At 41.6% G+C, this 26,603-nt stretch overlaps 1 protein-coding gene across 1 annotated transcript in view; it reads left to right on the forward strand.

Moving 5' to 3' along the window:
- LOC126484820 (thyrotropin-releasing hormone-degrading ectoenzyme-like) overlaps positions 1-26,603 on the forward strand; it is a 297,846-nt gene that overhangs the window by 83,989 nt on the left and 187,254 nt on the right. The window contains exons 8-9 of the mRNA XM_050108419.1: positions 6,399-6,591; positions 25,854-26,022. Of these exons, the coding sequence (XP_049964376.1) occupies positions 6,399-6,591; positions 25,854-26,022 (362 nt within the window). The remainder of the gene's footprint in view (positions 1-6,398; positions 6,592-25,853; positions 26,023-26,603) is intronic.

The following is a 26,603-nucleotide window of genomic DNA, read 5'->3' on the forward strand; positions in this document are numbered from 1 at the left end:
CGACCAAAACTGTTTACTTGTAGATAAGCCCAGCAGCTAAAACACCCAATTACTGAAATAAACAAAATGTATCCATTCTCATTTGGCATCAGATACAGCTGCTTATTCAGTTTGAATATGCCAGACATCACACATGAGCACTGAATTATGGCGTATGGATTTCAGATGAGTTTTCATTCTCCACACTCCCTATTCTGTGGCACCATGTTGTTATTGGAGACCACAGTCTGCCCTTCATGCCTGACATTCGAGCGGCGGGAGCTAGTGGCTCCATGCAGCTGACTGCTGACTTGGTCTGCTCAGCCCTCCAGTAGTGGCAGTGGTGTGCGGTGGCTTAGTGGATGGTGACACTTGGTCCTCAGGTGGCAAACATTGTGACCATGGAAAAGGCTCTCCCCGGTGCCCTGTTTGTTTAAAACGAATACATAAAACTCATATCTTATCCCCACTGGACTTACGACAGGTCAGATCCAAACTTAGAGTGATGTCAGAGGGGAGATGGACTTTAACTTACGAGAATCAGTACGCGTGATGTCATTAGAGAAAATGTAGTAGCCATCTTGAATTCTGTATAGCCTTCCACATCTGAGTGAATATAGCTTGGTGAAAATATGTTAAATACCGTAAGTCATCAAGCAAGCCCAGACTAGTTACTGCCTGTAGGGTGCAATCATGTTTACATATCTTGGAAATAGCTAATATGCTTCGACCTGCATGGGAAACAAACAATTTATGTCTCAGGTGAGTGACATCAAGGAAAACTCAGTGGCCACCTTGAATTCTATATTTAGACAAGTGACCTACTTCCACTAACGTGGGCGGTCGCTGTGGCCGAGAGGTTCTAGGCGCTTCAGTCCGGAACCGCACTGCTGCTATGGTCGTGGGTTCAAATCCTGCCTCGGGTATGGATGTGTGTGATGTCCTTTGGTTAGTTAGGTTTAAATAGTTTTAAGTCTAGGGCCCTGATGACCTCCATAGTGCTTATAGCCATTGGAACCATTTGAACCACTAACATGACAATGCAGCATCTGGAATTTCCCGCCAGTTTACGCTTAACAGCAGCTCTATTTCCAAAGTGACATCAGAGGAAAACCCAGTGGCCGTCTTTGTTTCTATGCTTAGCTCACTTGCATTGTGTGGCCGTTGATCTGTACTTGCTGTTAGAAGGAGAAGGTCATTATCACAGTCTTCTTCCACTAACAGGTATAAATGAAGGTGGAAGTATGTTTCGCGCCTAGTCTTATTATAGACGGACGATATTCAACTGGCCAGCCGAAGTGGCCGTGCGGTTCTAGGCGCTGCAGTCTGGAACCGCGAGACCACTACGGTCGCAGGTTCGAATCCTGCCTCGGGCATGGATGCGTGTGATGTCCTTAGGTTAGTTAGGTTTAAGTAGTTCTGAGTTCTAGGGGACTAATGACCTCAGAAGTTGAGTCCCATAGTGCTCAGAGCCATTTGATATTCAACTAAATTCTGTCCATCGACATTTCCGCATTATTTTTTGAATGTTCTGAACTTTGTTTTTAAACCACAGAGGGTCTTTCTCGTCCTTAATCAACTTACTCGGCACATACTTCTCGCATTAACGGTGTCCATGGTGAGATTTCCATCTCGAAAATGTTGCCTTCCTGGTGAACGGAAGAGTGGCTCTCCCAGATCACACATCAGCACGTTCACACATCTTCATGAACCTCAAATTGCTATTGGTGGAACAAAACATATGCATGACAAAATACACTCGGAAAAAGCTTACCCCTTTAAAATTGAAGTACTGGTTAACAACTATGAGGCGCTAATTTAAAATGGCATATTGTGTTATATTTCTTTTCATTTGCTGAAGTGGTGTTCACTTGTACTGTATGGCCGCTGATCTGTACTTGCTGTTAAAAGGAGAAGATCGTTATCACAATCAGTGCTATGCTAATCAAACATGGGTGGCATTCGCCGAGTAATGATTGTAATAGTAGCCTCCACTTAATTTAGTGATCACTACTGATAATAACCACCACATGGAGCATGAACGTGTCTGCAATACGCTTTCACCTAACTCGGCTTAGGCCTATGTGTACGGCCCAAGAATGTTGCCATTAGTAAACGCAATGTATTCATGGTCAACAGAGAGTAGTAGAAGTGAGTAGTGTTGCATGAATGTGGTTTATATAGAATTTTGTGCATTGTGGGGTGTAAAAGCACAGTGATCAGGGTGACAAAAATGCCTGATATCATAAGTTTTTTTGTACTTATAAACGAATGAAAACTGGAAATGAAAGTGAGGGAATCGGAAAATACACTACCTGGGATGAAAATCACAAGAAAATAGTGGCTATACAAATATGAAAAGGCTTGTACAGGATACACTATCGCAGACAGCTGCATCAAACAAATCCCCAGATTGAAGATTACAACAACAACAGCAGGAGCCAGGCATGAATCCAACTTTATGTTTATTATTATTAAAATCTTAGACATCTTTGGCACATTAAATGTAGATGTCGAAGTAAGTTGTACACTGATGGAAAAGGAAATCACGCACGGAGAAGGAGTTGTGTGACATAAAAGAAAGTCGCACAAGGGTGACGCTAAGAGCGCCAATGTGAGGATGCAGATCAGCTTTGCTTTAAATACAAGCTGTAACAGTTGTGAGTGTTAGTTACCTTACAACTCACTGTGATTGAACAAGGTTGTGTAATAGGGCTATGAGAAGCTGGATGTTCCCTCTGCAGTACTGCAGAAAGGCTTTGCATTTATGTAGCCACTGTACATGATTGCTGGCAGCAGGGATTACAAGAATGTGCGATCGTAAGAAGACCAGGCTCCAGATGGCCACTACTGAGAGGGAAGACCACCATTGTGACTTCAGTGGTGTCAAGTGAGAGCTCATTGGACAGCAGGGTGGAAGTCTGTTGTGTTCTCTGATGAAACCTGGTTCTTCCTCGGTGCCAGTGATGGCCGATTGTTGATTAGGAGGAGGGCAGTTGAGAAGCTGCATCAACCTGGCTGCATGCTAGTCACAATGGATCTACACCTCGAGTTATGGCATGTGGTGTGATTTTGCATGACAGCAGGAGCGCCCTTGACTGCACCTTGAGTGCAAATTTGTACGTCAGACTGGTGATTCAACCTGTTGTGCTGCCATTCATTAAAAGCATTCCAGGGGGTGTTTTCCAACAGGATAACGCTCATTCACATACCGCTGTTGTAGCCCACCATGCTCTACAGAGTGTCGACATGTTGCCTTGGCCTGCTCTAGCACAAGATCTGTTTTCAGTCGAGTACATATGAGACATCTTCAGACACCAATTCTAGCATCATCCACAATGAGGATTAAGCATCTGTGTATTGACTGACAACGTACAACAGGCATGGATCTTCATTCCACAAACTGACATCCAACACCGGTACAACACAATATGTGCAAATTTACATGCTTGCATTCAACATTCTGGCAGTTACACTGGTTATTAATGTTCCAGCATTTCCATTTTCTGTGGCTTATCTCGGACTTAGGTGGAAGGGGGCAGAGATAGAAGAAAGATAGCTAAAGTCTGTGACTTCCCAGGACCAAAACCTGGGTAGGACAGTTTATGATAGGAGAAACCATCTATGATATATAGTCATAAAACTATAGTCATAAAACTACTGGACAAACTGCGAGTATTACATAATAGCTGTGAAACAAAACATAGACAGTAGGTAAGGAGATGATGAATGAAATATACTTGGCTGTCAAAAGAGCAATGTGTGAAGCCTGCAATGAATACCAGAGTCGAATTTTACGAGAAAGTCTCTCGCAAAACCTAAAGATACCCTGGTCATATGCTAAGGTTACTGTGCAGCCTCTGTTAATCACAAGATGAACTGAAATTGAGGACAGCAAGTGAATAGTTTCCAGAGCTCCATTTTTAAGTGGAAGATGACACAGTTAATTCTTGCACCGCTATAAAAACTAATGATGCAGATATGCATGTCAGAGCCTTCGAGGCACATGTCAATACACTGAATCTCAAAAATTTTCCATCACCCTATTTCCTGCTAGATTCTATACATAATTTGCTGCTGTTAGTCTCTATCCTAATTATATTGTGCAGTAGATTCCTCAAATGAAAACAGTGCCTGGTGGTAAAAAAAATGATGTTAAAAAATCATCATACAGTATCATTCACTTTCTTTTGCTGTAGAATCTAAGAACAAATTTCGATCTCAAACATAATGAGATATTTCAAATAGCGTTACCTCCATCATGTCAACCAACATGGAATCTGAAATATCAGTCATGCAATTTCCAACTCATGTTTGCTCTCATGAGATCCTGAAATCCATTGATCGAGGCATTCAGCTGGATGCAGTGTTTGACTCAGCACCACACCAATGATTATTAATTATTATTAATGAAAGTATGATCACAGGGCATACTGTGACAAACAAAAAACTTATTATATTTGAGGATTTCTTGATAGGGATAGAGAGTCATCCAAAGATGTGTAAGTAACTTTATACATCTTCCAAAGAAGTGTGATGTCCCATACTGTTTATGGCATACTTTCAGCTGGGGCTTGTTTTGCTTCACTTTTTTAAATTTTATTACAAATACTTAAATTATGTGATATTAAAGTACCGGTAGTTGTAAGTTACTGGCGTTTGGTTTTATAACGAGAAAGGGTTTAGTAAGATAGTTCTGTATCTGTAATAAAGTTAAAATAAATTTAACTTTAACTAATTTTACATATAATTTTGCCCTAAGTCTACCTACAGGAGTGCAGAGCTTTACACAATAGCAAAACTAAAATCAGAGAATTGTCATAGAAATGGTACAATGTAAATATATTGCTGTGTAATAATCAATTCTGATCTTTAACATGCAGATAAAATAAATTTATATTATCACTGGCCAACTCACAAACATATAAGAGTATATTTTATGAACTTTGAATCACAAAATATTTAGGCTCATAAAAGGAAATTTTTAGTGATGCAGTAGCCAAACTAAGACCAAATACTGTCTAATACAGCACTTCATACAACCTACTTTGAAGTACTTTATCAGGAGAATTTTTGAGAACTAGCACGTCATCCCATGAATAATTATGAGTTTCATATGGGATTTCCATGACTGCAATGTCTCCTGCATCGAGCTTATATTTACTTCATCCTACAATTTATCCTGGAAAAAGTTCGTCTAATGCAGACACAAAATTCTCTAACTTCTTTGACAACTTCTTGAAGACGGAGAAGATTATTAAAGGTTTTTCTACCTTTGCAGCTGGAAACTAAGTTTTTTTCACAGTATGTATCTAATTCATAGTCCTCTGTCTTTTGATTTCAAGTTAAGTCCAAATTATCATCAATTTCAAATTCACTATCTGAACTTTAATCTGTTTACAAATGATATTGATAACACTGCACATTTTCTGTTCTGTTCCTACACATTTCTGGGATTACTGGAAGAACTAGGACTGTTTGGTGACTTGTTGAAGTTATTAACTTCAGTTCTTTTATCAGGAGCCACTATTACTATTTTTTGCTACCATTTCTGTTTTCACCCTTTTCTGCAAATGGTTTGAGGAATATGCATTTGGTCATCCCCATCTTCATTGGTAGTTGATGATGTTGGAAGCTTTTTCAACTCTGCCAGAACTTATGTGGTGTAAAGCCTACCACATTTTCTGAAGTCAGCAGTCAGGGAAGGAGGAAGGAAAAGACTTATCTATTATGAGGTAACATAGCCACGGAGTCTTCATAAGTTCGAAGTTCAGTGAACTGAATTAGTTTTTTTTCTGTGTGTGTGTGTGTGTGTGTGTGTGTGTGTGTGTGTGTGTGTGTGTGGGAGGGGGGGAGGGGTGCCTGCAACTTCCCTAATTAGCCCCTCAGTGAATATACTTCTGCATCTGTATATGCACTGTTGTCATCTTATTGTTTCATGTGCCTCATTAGACTACCATTTGTGTGTACCAGATGGCAACCGAATGATTGCACTGCATGGGAAATCGGTCAAGAGCTGTATTAATGGAGATTTCATGCATGAAGGCTACTTCTTATAAGAGCTAAAATATCATTTATTTTATTTTACATAGTAAGGTAACTGAACAACCAGAAGACTTTTACAGAATTAGAGCTTTTTTCCATCAAGATAAAGATAAGATAGCAGGTTGTATATGACTTGGGAAACCATTCTGATTGTAAATCCCTCTCCCCCTAGGTAATACTTTCTTTCAGAAACAGCAACGTTACTGTTGTGCAGGTAATGTTCATTGCTTCAGTTATACAAACTTGAAAAGTTCTTCAAGTTTGTATAACTGAATTGCAATGCACTGTATCTGATTTCCAAATACAAACTAAATCTTGTGAGCCTTTCACCATCCTCAGTAACACATTACTTGATCTTAGTCATCTGTCAACAGGTTCCACAACTCTACACATGTATGCACCAGTAGATTTGAGGGATGATATGCAAAACGTAGGCGACAAAATTTTACAAACTGTGAAGAAAATTGAGACATATCTTCAGATGAAGTATCCATTGCCTGACTTGCAAATTGTTGTTGCACCTGGAATATGGTCTAGTCATGAAGGTTTTGGACTTTCTGTATTCAGGTCAGTAGACAGACAAATACTTTATTTATTACTAGCAGTACCTGAGCATGCTTTGCTACACCTCAGTCTGGTTAAATGGAAAATTGCTAAATATCTACAGGAAGTGGATATATGTCCTAATTTCCTACTTCCCCTGTCTCTGACCATCTCCTCTTGCTCCTCTCTTTGTCCACCTCCTCCTCCTTCCCCCTCTCTCCGTTCATTACCATTTCTCACCCCCCCCCCCCATCTTCTCCTTCTCTCTCTCTCTCTCTCTCTCTCTCTCTCTCTCTCTGTTTCCTTCTGCTCCCTATCTCCTCCTCTCCCTGTCCTTCACCTCTCCCCCTTTCTGTGTCTGTCTTCTTCTCTCCCTTCTCTTACCACCTTCTCCCGCCCCCACACTGTCCATCTTCTCCTTTCCACTCTCTATGCCAATTTCCTCCCACCTCTCTGTCCATCTTCTCTTCCTCCACCTTGTTGACCTTGAGACACATTTATTGTTACTGCAAATTCAGATTCTGTAGTGGTATTCTAATCGCAAGCTGATAAGCTATAAATCCAATTTTTCTGTTTGCTAACAAATTTTCACTATTATAATTTTTCAATATATTTTTATATTATACATATTAAAAATATGTAACCTATGTGTGTTAAAACACTTATTACAGTAACATATAAAAATTTTAATTAAGTTGGTCTAGTACTTTTTGAAATTTTTGATATACACTCCTGGAAATGGAAAAAAGAACACATTGACACCGGTGTGTCAGACCCACCATACTTGCTCCGGACACTGCGAGAGGGCTGTACAAGCAATGATCACACGCACGGCACAGCGGACACACCAGGAACCGCGGTGTTGGCCATCGAATGGCGCTAGCTGCGCAGCATTTGTGCACTGCCGCCGTCAGTGTCAGCCAGTTTGCCGTGGCATACCGAGCTCCATCGCAGTCTTTAACACTGGTAGCATGCCACGACAGCGTGGACGTGAACCATATGTGCAGTTGACAGACTTTGAGCGAGGGTGTATAGTGGGCATGCGGGAGGCCGGGTGGACGTACCGCCGAATTGCTCAACACGTGGGGCATGAGGTCTCCACAGTACATCGATGATGTCGCCAGTGGTTGGCGGAAGGTGCACGTGCCCGTCAACCTGGGACCAGACCGCAGCGACGCACGGATGCACGCCAAGACCATAGGATCCTACGCAGTGCCGTAGGGGACCGCACCGCCACTTCCCAGCAAATTAGGGACACTGTTGCTCCTGGGGTATCGGCGAGGACCATTCGCAACCGTCTCCATGAAGCTGGGCTACGGTCCCGCACACCGTTAGGCCGTCTTCCGCTCACGCCCCAACATCGTGCAGCCCGCCTCCAGTGGTGTCGCGACAGGCGTGAATGGAGGGACGAATGGAGATGTATCGTCTTCAGCGATGAGAGTCGCTTCTGCCTTGGTGGCAATGATGGTCATATGCGTGTTTGGCGCCGTGCAGGTGAGCGCCACAATCAGGACTGCATACGACCGAGGCACACAGGGCCAACACCCGGCATCATGGTGTGGGGAGCGATCTCCTACACTGGCCGTACACCACTGGTGATCGTCGAGGGGACACTGAATAGTGCACGGTACATCCAAACCGTCATCGAACCCATCATTCTACCATTCCTAGACCGGCAAGGGAACTTGCTGTTCCAACAGGACAATGCACGTCCTCATGTATCCCATGCCACCCAACGTGCTCTAGAAGGTGTAAGTCAACTACCCTGGCCAGCAAAATCTCCGGATCTGTCCCCCATTGAGCATGTTTGGGACTGGATGAAGCGTCGTCTCACGCGGTCTGCACATCCAGCACGAACGCTGGTCCAACTGAGGCGCCAGGTGGAAATGGCATGGCAAGCCGTTCCACAGGACTACATCCAGCATCTCTACAATCGTCTCCATGGGAGAATAGCAGCCTGCATTGCTGCGAAAGGTGGATATACACTGTACTAGTGCTGACATTGTGCATGCTCTGTTGCCTGTGTCTATGTGCCTGTGGTTCTGTCAGTGTGATCATGTGATGTATCTGACCCCAGGAATGTGTCAATAAAGTTTCCCCTTCCTGGGACAATGAATTCACGGTGTTCTTATTTCAATTTCCAGGAGTGTATATATAAACAAAGATGATTTGACTTACCATACGAAAGCGCTGGCAGGTCGATAGAAACACAAACAGACACATACATACACACAAAATTCAAGCTTTCGCAACAAACTGTTGCCTCATCAGGAAACAGGGAAGGAGAGGGAAAGACGAAAGGAAGTGGGTTTTAAGGAAGAGGGTAAGGAGTCATTCCAATCCCAGGAGCGGAAAGACATACCTTAGGGGGAAAAAAGGACGGGTATACACTCGCACACACACACATATCCATCCACACATATACAGACACAAGCAGACATATTTAAAGACAAAGAGTTTGGGTAGAGATGTCAGTCGAGGTGGAAGTGCAGAGGCAAAGATGATGTTGAATGACAGGTGAGGTGTGAGTGGCGGCAACTTGAAATTAGCGGAGATTGAGGCCTGGTGGGTAACAGGAAGAGAGGATATATTGAAGAGCAAGTTCCCATCTCTGGAGTTCGGATAGGTTGTTGTTGGTGGGAAGTATCCAGATAACCCGGATGGTGTAACACTGTGCCAAGATGTGCTGGCCGTGCACCAAGGCATGTTTAGCCACAGGGTGATCCTCATTACCAACAAACACTGTCTGCCTGTGTCCATTCATGCGAATGGACAGTTTGTTGCTGGTCATTCCCACATAGAATGCATCACAGTGTAGGCAGGTCAGTTGGTAAATCATGTGGTACTTTCACATGTGGCTCTGCCTTTGATCGTGTACACCTTCCGGGTTACAGGACTGGAGTAGGTGGTGGTAGGAGGGTGCATGGGACAGGTTTTACACCGGGGGCGGTTACAAGGATAGGAGCCAGAGGGTAGGGAAGGTGGTTTGGGGATTTCATAGGGATGAACTAACAGGTTACGAAGGTTAGGTGGATGGCGGAAAGACACTCTTGGTGGAGTGGGGAGGATTTCATGAAGGATGGATCTCATTTCAGGGCAGGATTTGAGGAAGTCATATCCCTGCTGGAGAGCCACATTCAGAGTCTGGTCCAGTCCCGGAAAGTATCCTGTCACAAGTGGGGCACTTTTGTGGTTCTTCTGTGGGGGATTCTGGGTTTGAGGGGATGAGGAAGTGGCTCTGGTTATTTGCTTCTGTACCAGGTTGGAAGGGTAGTTGCGGGATGCGAAAGCTGTTGTCAGGTTGTTGGTGTAATGGTTCAGGGATTCTGGACTGGAGCAGATTCGTTTGCCACAAAGACCTAGACTGTAGGGAAGGGACCGTTTGATGTGGAATGGGTAGCAGCTGTCATAATGGAGGTACTGTTGCTTGTTGGTGGGTTTGATGTGGACGGACATGTGAAGCTGGCCATTGGACAGCTGGAGGTCAACGTCAAGGAAAGTGGCATGGGATTTGGAGTAGGACCAGGTGAATCTGATGGAACCAAAGGAGTTGAGGTTGGAGAGGAAATTCTGGAGTTCTTCTTCACTGTGTGTCCAGATCATGAAGATATCATCAATAAATCTGTACCAAACTTTGGGTTGGCAGGCCTGGGTAACCAAGAAGGCTTCCTCTAAGCGACCCATGAATAGGTTGGCATACGAGGGGGCCATCCTGGTACCCATGGCTGTTCCCTTTAATTGTTGGTATGTCTGGCCTTCAAAAGTGAAGAAGTTGTGGGTCAGGATGAAGCTGGCTAAGGTGATGAGGAAAGAGTTTTTAGGTAGGGTGGCAGGTGATCGGCGTGAAAGGAAATGCTCCATCGCAGTGAGGCCCTGGACGTGCGGAATATTTGTGTATAAGGAAGTGTCATCAATGGTTACAAGGATGGTTTCCGGGGGTAACACATTGGGTAAGGATTCCAGGCGTTCGAGAAAGTGGTTGGTGTCTTTGATGAAGGATGGGAGACTGCATGTAATGGGTTGAAGGTGTTGATCTATTCTGAGGATTCCTTGAAGCTCCACCTGGACATCGGGAATGGGGTTACCTTGGCAAACTTTGTATGTGGTGTTGTCTGAAAGCTGACGCAGTCCCTCAGCCACATACTCCCGACGATCAAGTACCACGGTCGTGGAACCCTTGTCTGAAGGAAGAATGACGATGGATCGGTCAGCCTTCAGATCATGGATAGCCTGGGCTTCAGCAGTTGTGATGTTGGAAGTAGGATTAAGGTTTTTTATGAAGGATTGAGATGCAAGGCTGGAAGTCAGAAATTCCTGGAAGGTTTGGAGATGGTGATTTTGAGGAAGAGGAGGTGGGTCCCGCTGCGATGGAGGATGGAACTGTTCCAGGCAGGGTTCAGTTTGGATGGTGTCTTGGGGAGTTGGATCATTAGGAGTAGGATTAGGATCATTTTTCTTCGTGGCAAAGTGATATTTCCAGCAGAGAGTACGAGTGTAGGACAGTAAATCTTTGACGAGGGCTGTCTGGTTGAATCTGGGAGTGGGGCTGAAGGTGAGGCCTTTGGATAGGACAGGGGTTTCGGATTGGGAGAGAGGTTTGGAGGAAAGGTTAACTACTGAATTAGGGTGTTGTGGTTCCAGATTGTGTTGATTGGAATTTTGAGGTTTTGGAGGGAGTGGAGCTCGAAGTGGGAGATTGAGTAGATGGGAGAGACTGGGTTTGTGTGGAATGAGAGGAGGTTGTGAAGGGTGAGTGAGTTGCCTTTCCGGAGGTGGGAAACCAGGAGTTTGGATAGTTTTTTGAGGTGGAGGGTGGCATGCTGTTCTAATTTACGGTTGGCCTGTAGGAGGATGCTCTGAACAGCCGGTGTGGATGTGGGAGAGGAAAGATTAAGGACTTTTATTAAGGATAGGAGTTGACGTGTGTGTTCATTGGCTGAGTTGATGTGTAGGTGAAGGATTAGGTGGGTGAGGGCAATGGATTGTTCAGTTTGGAACTGGTATAGGGACTGATGGAAAGACGGGTTGCAGCCAAAGATGGGAACTTTAAGTGTGAGGCCTTTGGGGGTAATGCCAAATGTTAGACAAGCCTGAGAAAATAGAATATGGGAGTGTAATCTGGCTAGGGCGAAGGCATGTCTGCGGAGGGAATGTAAATAAAACTTAATGGGATCGTTGTGGGGGTGTTGTGAGGATGACATGGTATTAGAAGGTGGAAAGTGTAACATGAGGCTGAAATGAAAATTAAAATAAAAATATATGGGGAGGGATAAAGGTGGACTGGAAAGTAACTGGAGATCTGGTGTGAAAAAAGGCGAAAAGTTGTTGGTTACAGCTGGGCTATGTTGGACTTGGGTTGGTAGACAACGATGTGCACAAAGGTTAGGTGGTTGTGTTGCCGCCAAAACACGTTAGAGGACGGAGAAATTCGGGAAAATTTCGAAAAAACTGCGTGTAATATATCCACACCGGCTGTTCAGAGCATCCTCCTACAGGCCAACCGTAAATTAGAACAGCATGCCACCCTCCACCTCAAAAAACTATCCAATCTCCTGGTTTCCCACCTCTGGAAAGGCAACTCACTCACCCTTCACAACCTTTCCAGCAAACCTCAACCTCCTCTCATTGCACACAAACCCAGTCTCTCTCTTCTACTCAATCTCCCACTTCCAGCTCCACTCCCTCCAAAACCTCAAAATTCCAATCAACACAATCTGGAACCACAACACCATAATTCAGTAGTTAACCATTCCTCCAAACCTCTCTCCCAATCCGAAACCTCTGTCCTATCCAAAGGCCTCACCTTCAGCCCCACTCCCAGATTCAACCAAACAGCCCTCGTCAAAGATTTACTGTACTACACTCGTACTCTCTGCTGGAAATATCACTTTGCCACGAAGAAAAATGATCCTAATCCTACTTCTAATGATCCAACTCCCCAAGACACCATCCAAATTGAACCCTGCCTGGAACAGATCCGTCCTCCGTCGCAGCGGTACCCACCTCCTCTTCCTCAAAATCACCCTCTCCAAACCTTCCAGGAATTTCTGACTTCCAGCCTTGCATCTCAATCCCTCTTAAAAAACCTTAATCCTACTCCCAACATCACAACTGCTGAAGCCCAGGCTATCCATGATCTGAAGGCTGACCGATCCATCGTCATTCTTCTGGCGGACACGGGTTCCACGACCGTGGTACTTGATCGTCGGGAGTATGTGGCTGAGGGACTGCGTCAGCTTTCAGACAACACCACATACAAAGTTTGCCAAGGTAACCCCATTCCCGATGTCCAGGTGGAGCTTCAAGGAATCCTCAGAACCTTAGGCCCCCTGCAAAACCTTTCACCTGACTCCATCAACCTCCTGACCCCACCGACACCCCACACCCCTATCTTCTACCTTCTTTCAAAAATCCACAAACCCAATCATCCCGGCCGCCCCATTGTAGCTGGTTACCAAGCCCCAACAGAACATATCTCTGCCTACGTAGATCAACACCTTCAACCCATTACATGCAGTCTCCCATCCTTCATCAAAGACACCAACCACTTCTCAAATGCCTGGAATCCTTACCCAATGTGTTACCCCCGGAAACCATCCTTGTAACCATTGATGACACTTCCTTATACACAAATATTCCGCACGTCCAGGGCCTCGCTGCGATGGAGCATTTCCTTTCACGCCGATCACCTGCCACCCTACCTAAAACCTCTTTCCTCATCACCTTAGCCAGCTTCATCCTGACCCACAACTTCTTCACTTTTGAAGGCCAGACATACCAACAATTAAAGGGAACAGCCATGGGTACCAGGATGGCCTCCTCGTACGCCAACCTATTCATGGGTCGCTTAGAGGAAGCCTTCTTGGTTACCCAGGCCTGCCAACCCAAAGTTTGGTACAGATTTATTGATGATATCTTCATGATCTGGACACACAGTGAAGAAGAACTCCAGAATTTCCTCTCCAACCTCAACTCCTTTGGTTCCATCAGATTCACCTGGTCCTACTCCAAATCCCATGCCACTTTCCTTGACGTTGACCTCCAGCTGTCCAATGGCCAGCTTCACATGTGCGTCCACATCAAACCCACCAACAAGCAACAGTACCTCCATTATGACAGCTACTACCCATTCCACATCAAACGGTCCCTTCCCTACAGCCTAAGTCTTCGTGGAAAATGAATCTGCTCCAGTCCGGAATCCCTGAACCATTACACCAACAACCTGACAACAGCTTTCGCATCCCGCAACTACCCTTCCAACCTGGTACAGAAGCAAATAACCAGAGCCACTTCCTCATCCCCTCAAACCCAGAATCCCCCACAGAAGAACCACAAAAGTGCCCCACTTGTGACAGGATACTTTCCGGGACTGGACCAGACTCTAAATGTGGCTCTCCAGCAGGGATACGACTTCCTCAAATCCTGCCCTGAAATGAGATCCATCCTTCATGAAATCCTCCCCACTCCACCAAGAGTGTCTTTCCGCCATCCACCTAACCTTCGTAACCTGTTAGTTCATCCCTATGAAATCCCCTAACCACCTTCCCTACCCTCTGGCTCCTATCCTTGTAACCGCCCCCGGTGTAAAACCTGTCCCATGCACCCTCCTACCACCACCTACTCCAGTCCTGTAACCCGGAAGGTGTACACGATCAAAGGCAGAGCCACATGTGAAAGCACCACGTGATTTACCAACTGACCTGCCTACACTGTGATGCATTCTATGTGGGAATGACCAGCAACAAACTGTCCATTCGCATGAATGGACACAGGCAGACAGTGTTTGTTGGTAATAAGGATCACCCTGTGGCTAAACATGCCTTGGTGCACGGCCAGCACATCTTGGCACAGTGTTACACCATCCGGGTTATCTGGATACTTCCCACCAACACCAACCTATCCGAACTCCAGAGATGGGAACTTGCTCTTCAATATATCCTCTCTTCCTGTTACCCACCAGGCCTCAATCTCCGCTAATTTCAAGTTGCCGCCACTCACACCTCACCTGTCATTCAACATCATCTTTGCCTCTGCACTTCCACCTCGACTGACATCTCTACCCAAACTCTTTGTCTTTAAATATGTCTGCTTGTGTCTGTATATGTGTGGATGGATATGTGTGTGTGTGCGAGTGTATACCCGTCCTTTTTTCCCCCTAAGGTATGTCTTTCCGCTCCTGGGATTGGAATGACTCCTTACCCTCTCCCTTAAAACCCACTTTCTTTCGTCTTTCCCTCTCCTTCCCTCTTTCCTGATGAGGCAACAGTTTGTTGCGAAAGCTTGAATTTTGTGTGTATGTATGTGTCTGTTTGTGTTTCTATCGACCTGCCAGCGCTTTCGTATGGTAAGTCACATCATCTTTGTTTTTAAATACACTCCTGGAAATGGGAAAAAGAACACATTGACACCGGTGTGTCAGACCCACCATACTTGCTCCGGACACTGCGAGAGGGCTGTACAAGCAATGATCACACGCACAGCACAGCGGACACACCAGGAACCGCGGTGTTGGCCGTCGAATGGCGCTAGCTGCGCAGCATTTGTGCACCGCCGCCGTCAGTGTCAGCCAGTTTGCCGTGGCATACGGAGCTCCATCGCAGTCTTTAACACTGGTAGCATGCCGCGACAGCGTGGACGTGAACCGTATGTGCAGTTGACGGACTTTGACCGAGGGCGTATAGTGGGCATGCGGGAGGCCGGGTGGACGTACCGCCGAATTGCTCAACACGTGGGGTGTGAGGTCTCCACAGTAAATCGACGTTGTCGCCAGTGGTCGGCGGAAGGTGCACGTGCCCGTCGACCAGGGACCAGATCGCAGCAATGCACGGATGCACGCCAAGACCGTAGGATCCTACGCAGTGCCGTAGGGGACCGCACCGCCACTTCCCAGCAAATTAGGGACACTGTTGCTCCTGGGGTATCAGCGAGGACCATTCGCAACCGTCTCCATGAAGCTGGGCTACAGTCCCGCACACCGTTAGGCCGTCTTCCACTCACGCCCCAACATCGTGCAGCCCGCCTCCAGTGGTGTCGCGACAGGCGTGAATGGAGGGACGAATGGAGACGTGTCGTCTTCAGCGATGAGAGTCGCTTCTGCCTTGGTGCCAATGATGGTCGTATGCGTGTTTGGTGCCGTGCAGGTGAGCGCCACAATCAGGACTGCATACGACCGAGGCACACAGGGCCAACACCCGGCATCATGGTGTGGGGAGTGATCTCCTACACTGGCCGTACACCACTGGTGATCGTCGAGGGGACACTGAATAGTGCACGGTACATCCAAACCGTCATCGAACCCATCATTCTACCATTCCTAGACCGGCAAGGGAACTTGCTGTTCCAACAGGACAATGCACGTCCTCATGTATCCCGTGCCACCCAACATGCTCTAGAAGGTGTAAGTCATCTATCCTGGCCAGCAAGATCTCCGGATCTGTCCCCCATTGAGCATGTTTGGGACTGGATGAAGCGTCGTCTCACGCGGTCTGCACGTCCAACACGAACGCTGGTCCAACTGAGGCGCCAGGTGGAAATGGCATGGCAAGCCATTTCACAGGACTACATCCAGCATCTCTACGATCGTCTCCATGGGAGAATAGCAGCCTGCATTGCTGCGAAAGGTGGATATACACTGTACTAGTGCCGACATTGTGCATGCTCTGTTGCCTGTGTCTATGTGCCTGTGGTTCTGTCAGTGTGATCACGTGATGTATCTGACCCCAGGAATGTGTCAATAAAGTTTCCCCTTCCTGGGACAATGAATTCATGGTGTTCTTCTTTCAATTTCCAGGAGTGTATATTTTTCCCACGTGGAATGTTTTCCTCTATTATATATATATATATTATTGTGTAAAATTTTGAAGTAAGTTTGCAAGATCATTTCAAGATTTATGATAACAATGTTTCTACTTTGTTTACTACACATATATTTATGTATTACATGTATCAAAAATATATACCACACATACATTGAAATGTTCACTAGAATATCATGGAAAATTTGAAGCAAATTGCTCAAGAACTTTTCGAGATTTTTGGTAATAATATTTCCCTTCATATATCATATTTACTTATATGGTACATGCATTTTAAAAAAAGGTGTATTAGAACACAAGCGTATTTGAATGCAATGTTGTATGAAAATTTCAACTCGATTGATCAATTACCTTTTGAGTGTTTGTGAGCACAAACATACGGAGGCTGAATTTTTATATACAGGGTATAACAAAAATGTATGGCACAAATTACAGGACATGTTACTCACTCATAGATGAAGAAATTATCTTATATGAACATGGGTCTTGAAATGCTTTGTTTCCATGTTACAACTTATTTTCTCCAAGTCATTAATAATGGAAACACACAAGAACAGAATGTTAGAATTATAGGGAACTATGCCACTCTTAGTGACATCTGGTTATGTTGTGCACCACTAGTGTTTTGTTTCACATATCCCCATTGCCACACAATGTGCAACATTGCTCGTTTACAGGTAACATCAACTGTTCTAATGACCAGTGTGGTTGTTACAAGCACATAGGTTACTATATAGAGTTAATCACAGACTTGGCTCATGGAATGGCAGTCTACACAAATGCAGAGGTGGGAGACGTACATTTGATGCATGGATTAGCTGACAACAGTGGTGCTCACACTCAACATTTGTATTGGGAGAAATTTCCAGGACGACGTTGCACTGACAGGAAAATGTTTGAGGCCACTGCTCATCTGTTTAGGGAAAATAGGGCATTTAAGCCTGATGCTTGCGACCAGGGGAGACCTAGAGAGATGAGGACACCACAACAGGAGATGGAAGTTCCTCATGTCATTGAAGACAACCCTAGTGTCAGTAGAAGACATATAGCAACAACACTAAATGTTGACCATATGACTGTCTGGTGAGTGTTGCACAAGGACCATGTGTATCCATACCATATATAGTGTGTGCAGGTACTATTAGCAACTGATTTTCCTGCAGGGTACTCTTCTGTGGATGGCTTATTCAAGAAAGTGTCAGTGCTAATTTTAATGCAATGGTACTGTTCGCAGATGAGGTACTGTAAGTTTTCACAATCAGCATGTATGGGCAGACATTAGTCCTAAAGGAGCTGTTGGAGAAGCAAGTCATCAACAAAAATTTTCTGTCAGCGTTTGGGCTGGTATTGTTGGTGAATGTTTGGTAGGGCCTCAATTTCTTTCACACAGGCTCAGTGGACAAAATTATCATAATTTTGTAGAGAATGTTCTACCAGACGTGTTAACAGATGTGCCTTTAGCTGTGCAACAAAACATGTACTTCATGCACTTCTTAATTTTAGCGTGAACGTTCACCAGCTTCTAAATGACAGATTCAGTGACAGATGGATATGCACGGATGGACCAATTGTCTGGCCTCCATGCACTCCATACCTAAACACAACTTTTATTTATGGGGGCATCTGAAAGGTCTTATGTATGGAACACTAGTACATGATGTTCAGAGTCTCTGTGCCATCGTTATGGAAGGCTGTGACACCATACACAATACTTCATGGATACATCAGCACATCTGAGATTCATTCCAACAGCTGGCTGATGCATGTATCAATGCTCACAGAGGGCATAGTATACATCTTCTGTGAGAAAGAGTTGCATATGGTGTGCCGGTGCATTCTGTTCATATGTGTTTCTCATGATTAATGAGTTGGAGAAAATGAATTGCAACATGGATACAAACCATTTCCATAACCATGTTCATGTTACATATTTTATTCATTTATGTGTGAGGAATGTGTTCTGCAGTTTGTGCTGTAGATTTTTGTTACACTCTGTAAACAGATTACCATGGCTACCAACCTTGAATGTTCTGATTTATTAGACACACATTAAGTAAAACAAATTCAGTCACCTTTACCATCTTGTGTTAGAGATTTTCTGTTTAAACCCTTCTCATCTTCTTACCAGTTCGGTAAAGTGATTCAATACAGAAAAATTGTCTGCAAAAAGTCAGAAAATGGCTTTTTTTCAGCTGCCAGAATTCTTACTTCTTTTTATTTGGTTTATGAATACATTTTGGATTCATTGCCACACTGTGACAAATATGCAGCCTTGATTTATATGATAAAATTATGGAAAGATATCACACTTTATGGCCCCTCCTCAAAATCTCATGGAATTAGCATATTCCATCATCTGTGATCTGAGTTCCGTGCTGCAGATTCCTTTGTTCCCAAGAAAACTAGGGAGATTTTCTCAATGATCTCACTGAAGCTGGAAACGGGAATTTGCAACCCCAAGCAAGTTCCCAGACATTGCCTCAGTGTCACAAAATGTCTGATCCACTGCAAGTTTCAATTAGAGAATTACAATTTGATATCCTTACGCAGGCAAATTTAAATGTGCAATGCTTATGATAAAAATGTGTCATATGATGGTACTTCACAGCATCTGATTCATCTGATTGACACTGAAGTGACAATATGGCGCCGAGTGTAGGGCCTAGATTGGCAGAATACCGGGTCCGAACAAAAGTACAAAAAGAACGAGGAAAAGTGTACAATGTGTAATAGTATCGATGTATATCACTAGTATTTGTGTTTTTTGTGCTACATCATCAGAAAAGTAACGGAAAAGAACAATGAAACCAGAAGAAGGTATGAAGGAAACTTCACACACGGAGCGTCTACATCATCAAGTGAAACAATACGTTCGGACCCCTGCATCTGCGTGAAACGTACAGCAAAAGGTGTAACGTGCGCGGTATGTAAAACTGTGTTCCATTTTAAATGTTAAATACAGATCCAAAACGTAAGATATAGTTCTGCTCAAAATGTCTCATAGGTGATTTAGTTCACAATCTTAACGAAAAACACAGTTCAAACAACATTATCTCAATGTTACTGGAGGAGAAAAAGGTTTTAAAACACGACTGTAACAAAGGCATGTAACAGAACGCAAATAAATCGTATGATAAATTTCACTCAGATACAAGAACTTGTATCAACACTAAAACAACTTATAGCGTGTGTAATAACTACGAGAGAGGTGGCAAAGATGGCGTTATATGCATTGTATGCGAAAGAGAGCTCAATTTACTGTACGAAAAACTCAGCCCGTCGCAAAAAACACAATATCGGAGTGGAAATGTGATACCGGTAACAGCAGAGAGTTACCAAATTCACCAATTCCTCTAAAAAAACGGATATGACGTCCAAAGTACTGTAAGTGAAGACTCTGCATCATGAAGTGCTACCGGTACTGCAAACATTCAGATACCTAAACGAGTCGTTTGTGCACCCCTGAAGACTCGCAAACTACGACAACATGTACCTATGTATGTCGCAGCAAAAAATTCGTGATCGCTTGATGAAACTTTATACTCTAGCAGATAGCCGTGGACGCGGAATCGCCTCACGTGTTAATGAGACAGCAGTTGCGAAAGCCACGAGATTTGTCAAGCTAGAAGCACCCCTCTCAGAAATAATGAATGCTATCCATTATAAAGAAATTATGGAGTTATTTTCAAACGACTTAAGAGCTCTGTTTGGCGGCTCAAATGATATATGCAGAAACGAAACATCCACAGGTTGCTCAGAATTAAGAAAACAACTGGTTCGTATGTAGCACACAAACGGTCTCTTTGTGACTGCTACGATTTGCCACATTGGTATTGTGTAAACAAGGAGATTAGAGTTACCAACGATTGTCTTTCTGCTATATGCAAGCAATTCAAAAACGTTGATGTTGTTGATATTAGCAATATTGGGTACAGGTTTCACACATCATATGGCCTTCACTTGAAAAGTCTAGGGAAGGAACTTATGACCCAGTAATTACTGGAAAAAATCAAGAGGCACCTGCAAATATCTGCAACACAAACAGCAGTATCAGTAAAATCACCAAATCCAGTTGTAGCAAGTACAACACAAATGACAGCGGAAGCATTACCACCACCACCGCCATCAACGACAACATCAACAAAAACAATGACAACAACAACAGATGAAACAGCAATAACAACTAAACCTACATCAACAGCAGAAGAACCATCAGTAGCCAAGGAAAATTGCAGATAAGTGTCAAAAATCAGCAACAAAGAAGCACTACTCCAGGTATTGACAAAATGACGAATACTTCAAGATAGTAAGTCAAAACATTCGGTGTCTCAAGAATAAAGTGTTAGAATTAGAAGTCACCGTAAACAACTTTGTAGATATCTCTTGTATTTGTCTATCAGAACATTGATGCAGGGTCAGTGAATTAAGTCTTATGAATATAAGCAATTTTGATTTAGCATCTCATTATAGCTGCAGTGTTTGCATATACACTAGGGCTAGGCTCCAGTATAAAGTTAGATCTAAAACGTACTGTCTAAATATCGAGAAACATTTTGAATCATGTGCCACAGAGCTAAAATCTGAGGAGAAGCGTAAAAAATTAATTGTCATATCAATATACAGATCACCACTAGGTGTCAAAAACATATTTTTTTTAAAATATGGAAGCAGTACTGAACATTTTGTATAAAAATGATGTGAAAGTATTACTACTGTATGTGAGGGTTTTAACATCAACATTTTAATTCAAAATGAAGAAAAAAGACAGCTTTATGAGCCCCACTAGAACAACAGAGTCATCTTTGCCCTTACTCGATAATATCTTTACAAATATAGAAAATGATGTTACTGAGGCACAAAATGTAAACTTAGGTCTTTCAGACCACAACACACTAATAACATGCATAAATTCTTCTGTACCTGAGGTGGTTAAATGCAAGTGCGAATATAAAAGGCACTTCTACCAAGAAAAGGCTAATATTTTTATTCAATTGTTAGCAAAAGAAAACTGGGAGGATGTATACTCAAAATCATCAACTGATAAATCATTCAATGCATTTTATAATATTTTCATATCCATATTTGAGATGTATTTTCCAAAAAAACTGACAAGAATTAATGTCATGCCAAGGAACAGCAGCCAAGGATAACACACGCTATCAGACTATCCAGTCAAAAGCTAAAACCTCTCAATCAACTGAGAAAAGACAACCAAGATGAACACTTTGCAGGATATGTTAAGACATGTAAGAAAATTTATATGAAGGTAATTAAAACAGCCAAGACAATGCACAATGACAAAGTAATCATAGGGACAGCAAACAAGTCAAAAGCAGTATGGAATATAGTAAGAAAGGAAAGAAACAAAAGTGTTAAAAAGCAAGATGACAAAGTATCAAAAGATGATGGTAGTTTGTTACTCAGAAATGGTACTCTAACGAGTTACACAAATGACTGTTTCATAAACACTCCAGTCAAACTGAGTAAAAAATTGTGATAGTAATAGTAGTACCACAATTCAAAGAGAGCAAAGTGATAATTCAATATTGCTGTGTCCCACATATAAATTCTTAAGATGATAAAAACAATGAAGAGTGAAATGTCCTCTGGAACTGACGAGGTACCAGGTTCAGTCATAATTAAATGTGCTATTGTGATAGCAGAAGCACTCTCACTTATCATAAACATATCATTAACAGAAGGGGCATTCCCACAAAGATTAAAAATTTCAAAAATAAAACCATTGTATAACAAGGGTAATAAATATGAAGTGTGAAACTATAGACCAATAGCTTTGTTATCTGTATTTTCAAAAATAATACTGTCGTGAAAAATATAATTACAAATTACCTTGGAAAATTCAATCTTTTGTCTGTTAAATAACATGGTTTTCACAAAGGCATGAGTACAGAAACAGCAATTACCAGAAATGACATCACAGTAGGAATAAACTTGGACTTATCGGAGGCATTCGATACTGTTGATCATGATATCTTGCTAGACAAACTAAAAACTATCAGTTTACGATGAGTTGCCATATATATATATGAAGATCCCAATCAGTGGTACACATATAACTTTGTTTAGTGATGACGCAAATATTGTTGTAACAGACATAAATAGGAAATTGCCAACATCTGCCGCCAGAGTTTCGGAATACACACAAAACTGGTTTGAACTGAACAGGCTAACCTTAAATATTTCAAAAACTAATTATATAAATTACAAGAAAACAAAGTCTCATCATAATGTGAACCTCAAAATTCGAAATAAACAAATTGAAAGGGTAGCTGCCACAAAATTCTTGGGCGTGCAAATTGATGAAAATTTAGACTGGAAAGCCCACATTCTGTACCTCACTAACAAGTTAAGTTGTGCTTGCTTTGCATTACGCATAATTAGGACTGTGTGTAGTAGAGAGTGTAGCAGAACTGTGTGTTTGCTTATATCCACTCTGCTATCACCTATGGCCTAACCCTCTGGGGTTCTTGACCTTACAAAAACGGGTTGTTATAATAATTTCAAACCGTACAAGGCTAATACCTTCCATACAGTTATTTCAGCACTGAAATATTCTACCCTTACCATGCCTCTATATAATATAAAAATGCACATTGGTAATTATAAAACTAACTCAGTTCTTCGTTCCTACAATACAAGAATGTGCAATGATGTCCACATAAAAAGAGTAAACAAAGCTTTAATACAAAACAAACTGACATTCAGGGTACTATTTTGTACAACAAACTTCCAGTTCAGCTAAAAGAAGTAAAAACATTGTCTACATTCAAGGAAGCAATATTTAAATTCTTAATGACCAACTGCTATTATAGTATAAATGAATATCTGCAGTAACCTTGTAGCACGTAACTATATTCATTTACTGTATGTTAATAGCACCATAAAGTAAATGTTTGCCACAGCCTCAATGTTAATTTTTCTGAACAAAAGTGTTACACCAAGCATTTAAGTATAATGTATTTCATGTAAAAGGCTGAGAACAAAATTGTTAAATCAATTATTTACTTCTAATGTATTTCACGTAAAATATCCTTCTCATAATTTTATATTATCACAGTAATCAAAGTTGCATTGCCCCAAAATATTGTGATGCGTACAATGAACCATTGTAGTATGTAGGAAACTGTACACCCTTATCTTATTTTTGTTATACTATGTTCTTTGACGAAATCTATACAATGTACATTGTCACTGGATGAATAAACTACTGCTACTACTACTACTACTAATAGTTATGTAATCTTTGTTATTGTATGGAAAAATAATTTATAGTTGTTTCTACTAGTACAGATAATTTGAACTCTGATGTTGTTCCATAAATTTGCTATGCAAATTTTTAAATTAAAGTATGATGTTCTCTGGTTGAGGATTTTTAATTGTTGTGTATTATTTTACTGGTGCACAAATCTGAAAGGAATAGTGGTTTTAATAATTTTACTGTGTTTTAGAATTAAGAAATACAACATAATTTAAATGATTGTGTTTCAATAATCACACAACCCAGCAAGTTTGATGAAATGTGTTCAGGATTCTTCATCTCCTAAGCTTCCTGAAAAAATATCAGTTTTTAAAATGGTAGTTACTTTTTGTAACAGGAGACTTTGAAAATTATGTATTTCATCAGTTTGCATTGTTTATATTCTGTAGTAATTCAGATGCCCATTATTAGACTAGATTGAGTGTTATCTACTTTTGGATTTCTGAGTATTTTCATACTTGGTTGTAATTGTGGTATGTCCTCACTCTGCTGACTTGAAGTATAGAAGTCAGCTGTTATGATGTTAAGTGAGTATAGGTATCACACGTGGTGTATTGAAGACTGTCATTTCATTTATAAGTGTTATTTGCTAACATACAGTGTGAAAATATGAACTGAAGAATTTGGTACCTAGCAACATGTGATTCAGTGCTTGACAACTGACCAGATTGCTTAGTGAATCAACCAACAACCAGCCTGAGAATCACAAAATACAACATCAATGGCCTCAATAATATTAACAAAATAATTGAAACAGAATTTTTCAGTCTTTGCAGGACTATTTCCAACTGATAATTCTACGACGACTGCTAATTACATGGAGATGTTCATATTTCCATAGCTGATCAGGGACTGCTTATGGTGTGTACACTGCAAACGTTTATAGACATGTGCAAGAATAAATTTCAAAATATGGAGTTACACACTGGTTATTCACACAAAAGAGAGCAAATTTAGAGGCCATGGAATTACAATGGGAAAAATAATGACTCTGTTAACTATGGGTGGGGTTATGAGAAAACTATTAAGCTATTTTACCTAGGTTGTAAATATCATGTGTATGTCAACAGGGAGTTGCGAAATGGCGAAAATATGAAAATTTATAAATCAAATAAATGGGAAACTAACAAATTCTTCTCGAAGAAGTGGGCTTTTTCAGAATCAAAAAAATCAGAGCTATAAAACTCTTGCCACTACCTCAGGCATGTAGATTTGGGTATTTGTGTGCATAAATGTGTGTACTTGTATGGAAAAGAGCAAGAGCCAATAGCTAACATTAACTATTTTCTTTTGTTTCTGTGCACTGCACACCAGTCCTCTATAAGAAAATAGTTGCCTTCCCTTTATTTTATGTACTGAATTTTGGAAATAAATAAAATGCAAGGGTCTGTAAGATGAGAATTTTAATTGCAAATGACTTATGGAAAATCAGGAGAGAAGAGGAGCATGAGACTTTTGACTGAGGTACATTACAAACAACTAACTATTTGCTCATTGAAACTCTCAACTCCACATCTTCTATACAGAGTTAAAATTGATAATCATCTTTCCAAAGAAATTGTTTTGAAATAAGAAATCATCAGATTACTCAGTGACTAATAAAGTTTTGTGAACATTGCCTTTAATTAATTTCACATAGCTATACTATATACATCATGTGCACAATGCAAAACATAAAAATAACTGTGTTTAATGACTAGAGCTGTAGCAACTGCAACCACCCCCACCTTGCTAAGTCTCATACTGAGTCTATAAAAATCCAATGATTCATGAATCAAGAAAGCTAAATGAACAAGAGACTATTTTTGGGGTGTTGGTAATCTGCATTTTGGCACTTTTTGAATTGCAATGAACACACTTTTTTCTTTACCTAAAAATCAATGATAAAGTACATTGATGTCACAAGAAGTTATAAATACTTTTAACATTTTCTCCTCTTCTGTAATATTATGAGGTTGCAAGGTTTAGGTGTTTAAGTGATTGTACATCCATAATAACAAGAAAAGTGATATAAATCATTAGCTGAAAAAATTAACCACATCAGTTTCTTTAACTTTCTTCAAAGACTGTAGCTTCTTCTCTTTCTCAGCCCTCCCAATTTAATTAGTTAGAAGTGACTGAAATGCTATGAATTAACAATACTACAAAATTGTTGTATGTGTATCTGCAACTCATGTAAAATTACTTTGCAGTGACGATGTAAAAAGTTACTCATGGCCACTCAGTTTATTAATGTACATGGGTGATCAGTGGCTGGTTCATCTCACTACTCCACATTCATGGTCAGAGGCATCATTTGGAAACAGCCTTAGCTATTATGTCTCATACATTGGATACACTGCAGCACTTGCAGACACAAGAGTATGTACATTAAAATATTATAAAGTTACTACATGTGTGCTTTAGGTGTCATAGCTTAGATCTGTCAGAATTACATTATTAATATAGTTATTAAACAGTGGTGAATACAATTAAGTAAATGTAACATACAAATATTCTAGTTTGAAGTGACATTACTATGAAGTTTTTAGTTCTCTTAATCATTCCATTGTTTCATTAACTCCTTTAAGTGCAACAAGTGCCAACATGTTTCATTACTAAATCTCTGTTCATTTTCCTTGAGGCCAACTCTTATGATCTCACTGTCAACTGGACATTAGATTCAAATTTTCATTTTTATTCTTTTCCATTCTTGAGTAATGTGTGCTTCTGAGAACAAAACATCATGTTTATTTGTTTGAAATTGTGTAATTCCGAAACAAAAATTTAGTGAATTTACTTTGACGCAGTGGTGACACTGTTCAGCATCATCCTGGATGTGTCTGATGATTCAGTCTAAGTGTTTTGTCAAATGTGATCGTTTCTCAAAAGTTACTCCAGGGGCAAAAATTTGTCTCTCTATGTTAAGAGCAAGAATGGACACATTACTAAGTATGTCAGGC

This window comes from Schistocerca serialis, chromosome 1 (genome assembly GCF_023864345.2).
Source record: "Schistocerca serialis cubense isolate TAMUIC-IGC-003099 chromosome 1, iqSchSeri2.2, whole genome shotgun sequence".
Lineage (NCBI taxonomy): Eukaryota > Metazoa > Arthropoda > Insecta > Orthoptera > Acrididae > Schistocerca > Schistocerca serialis.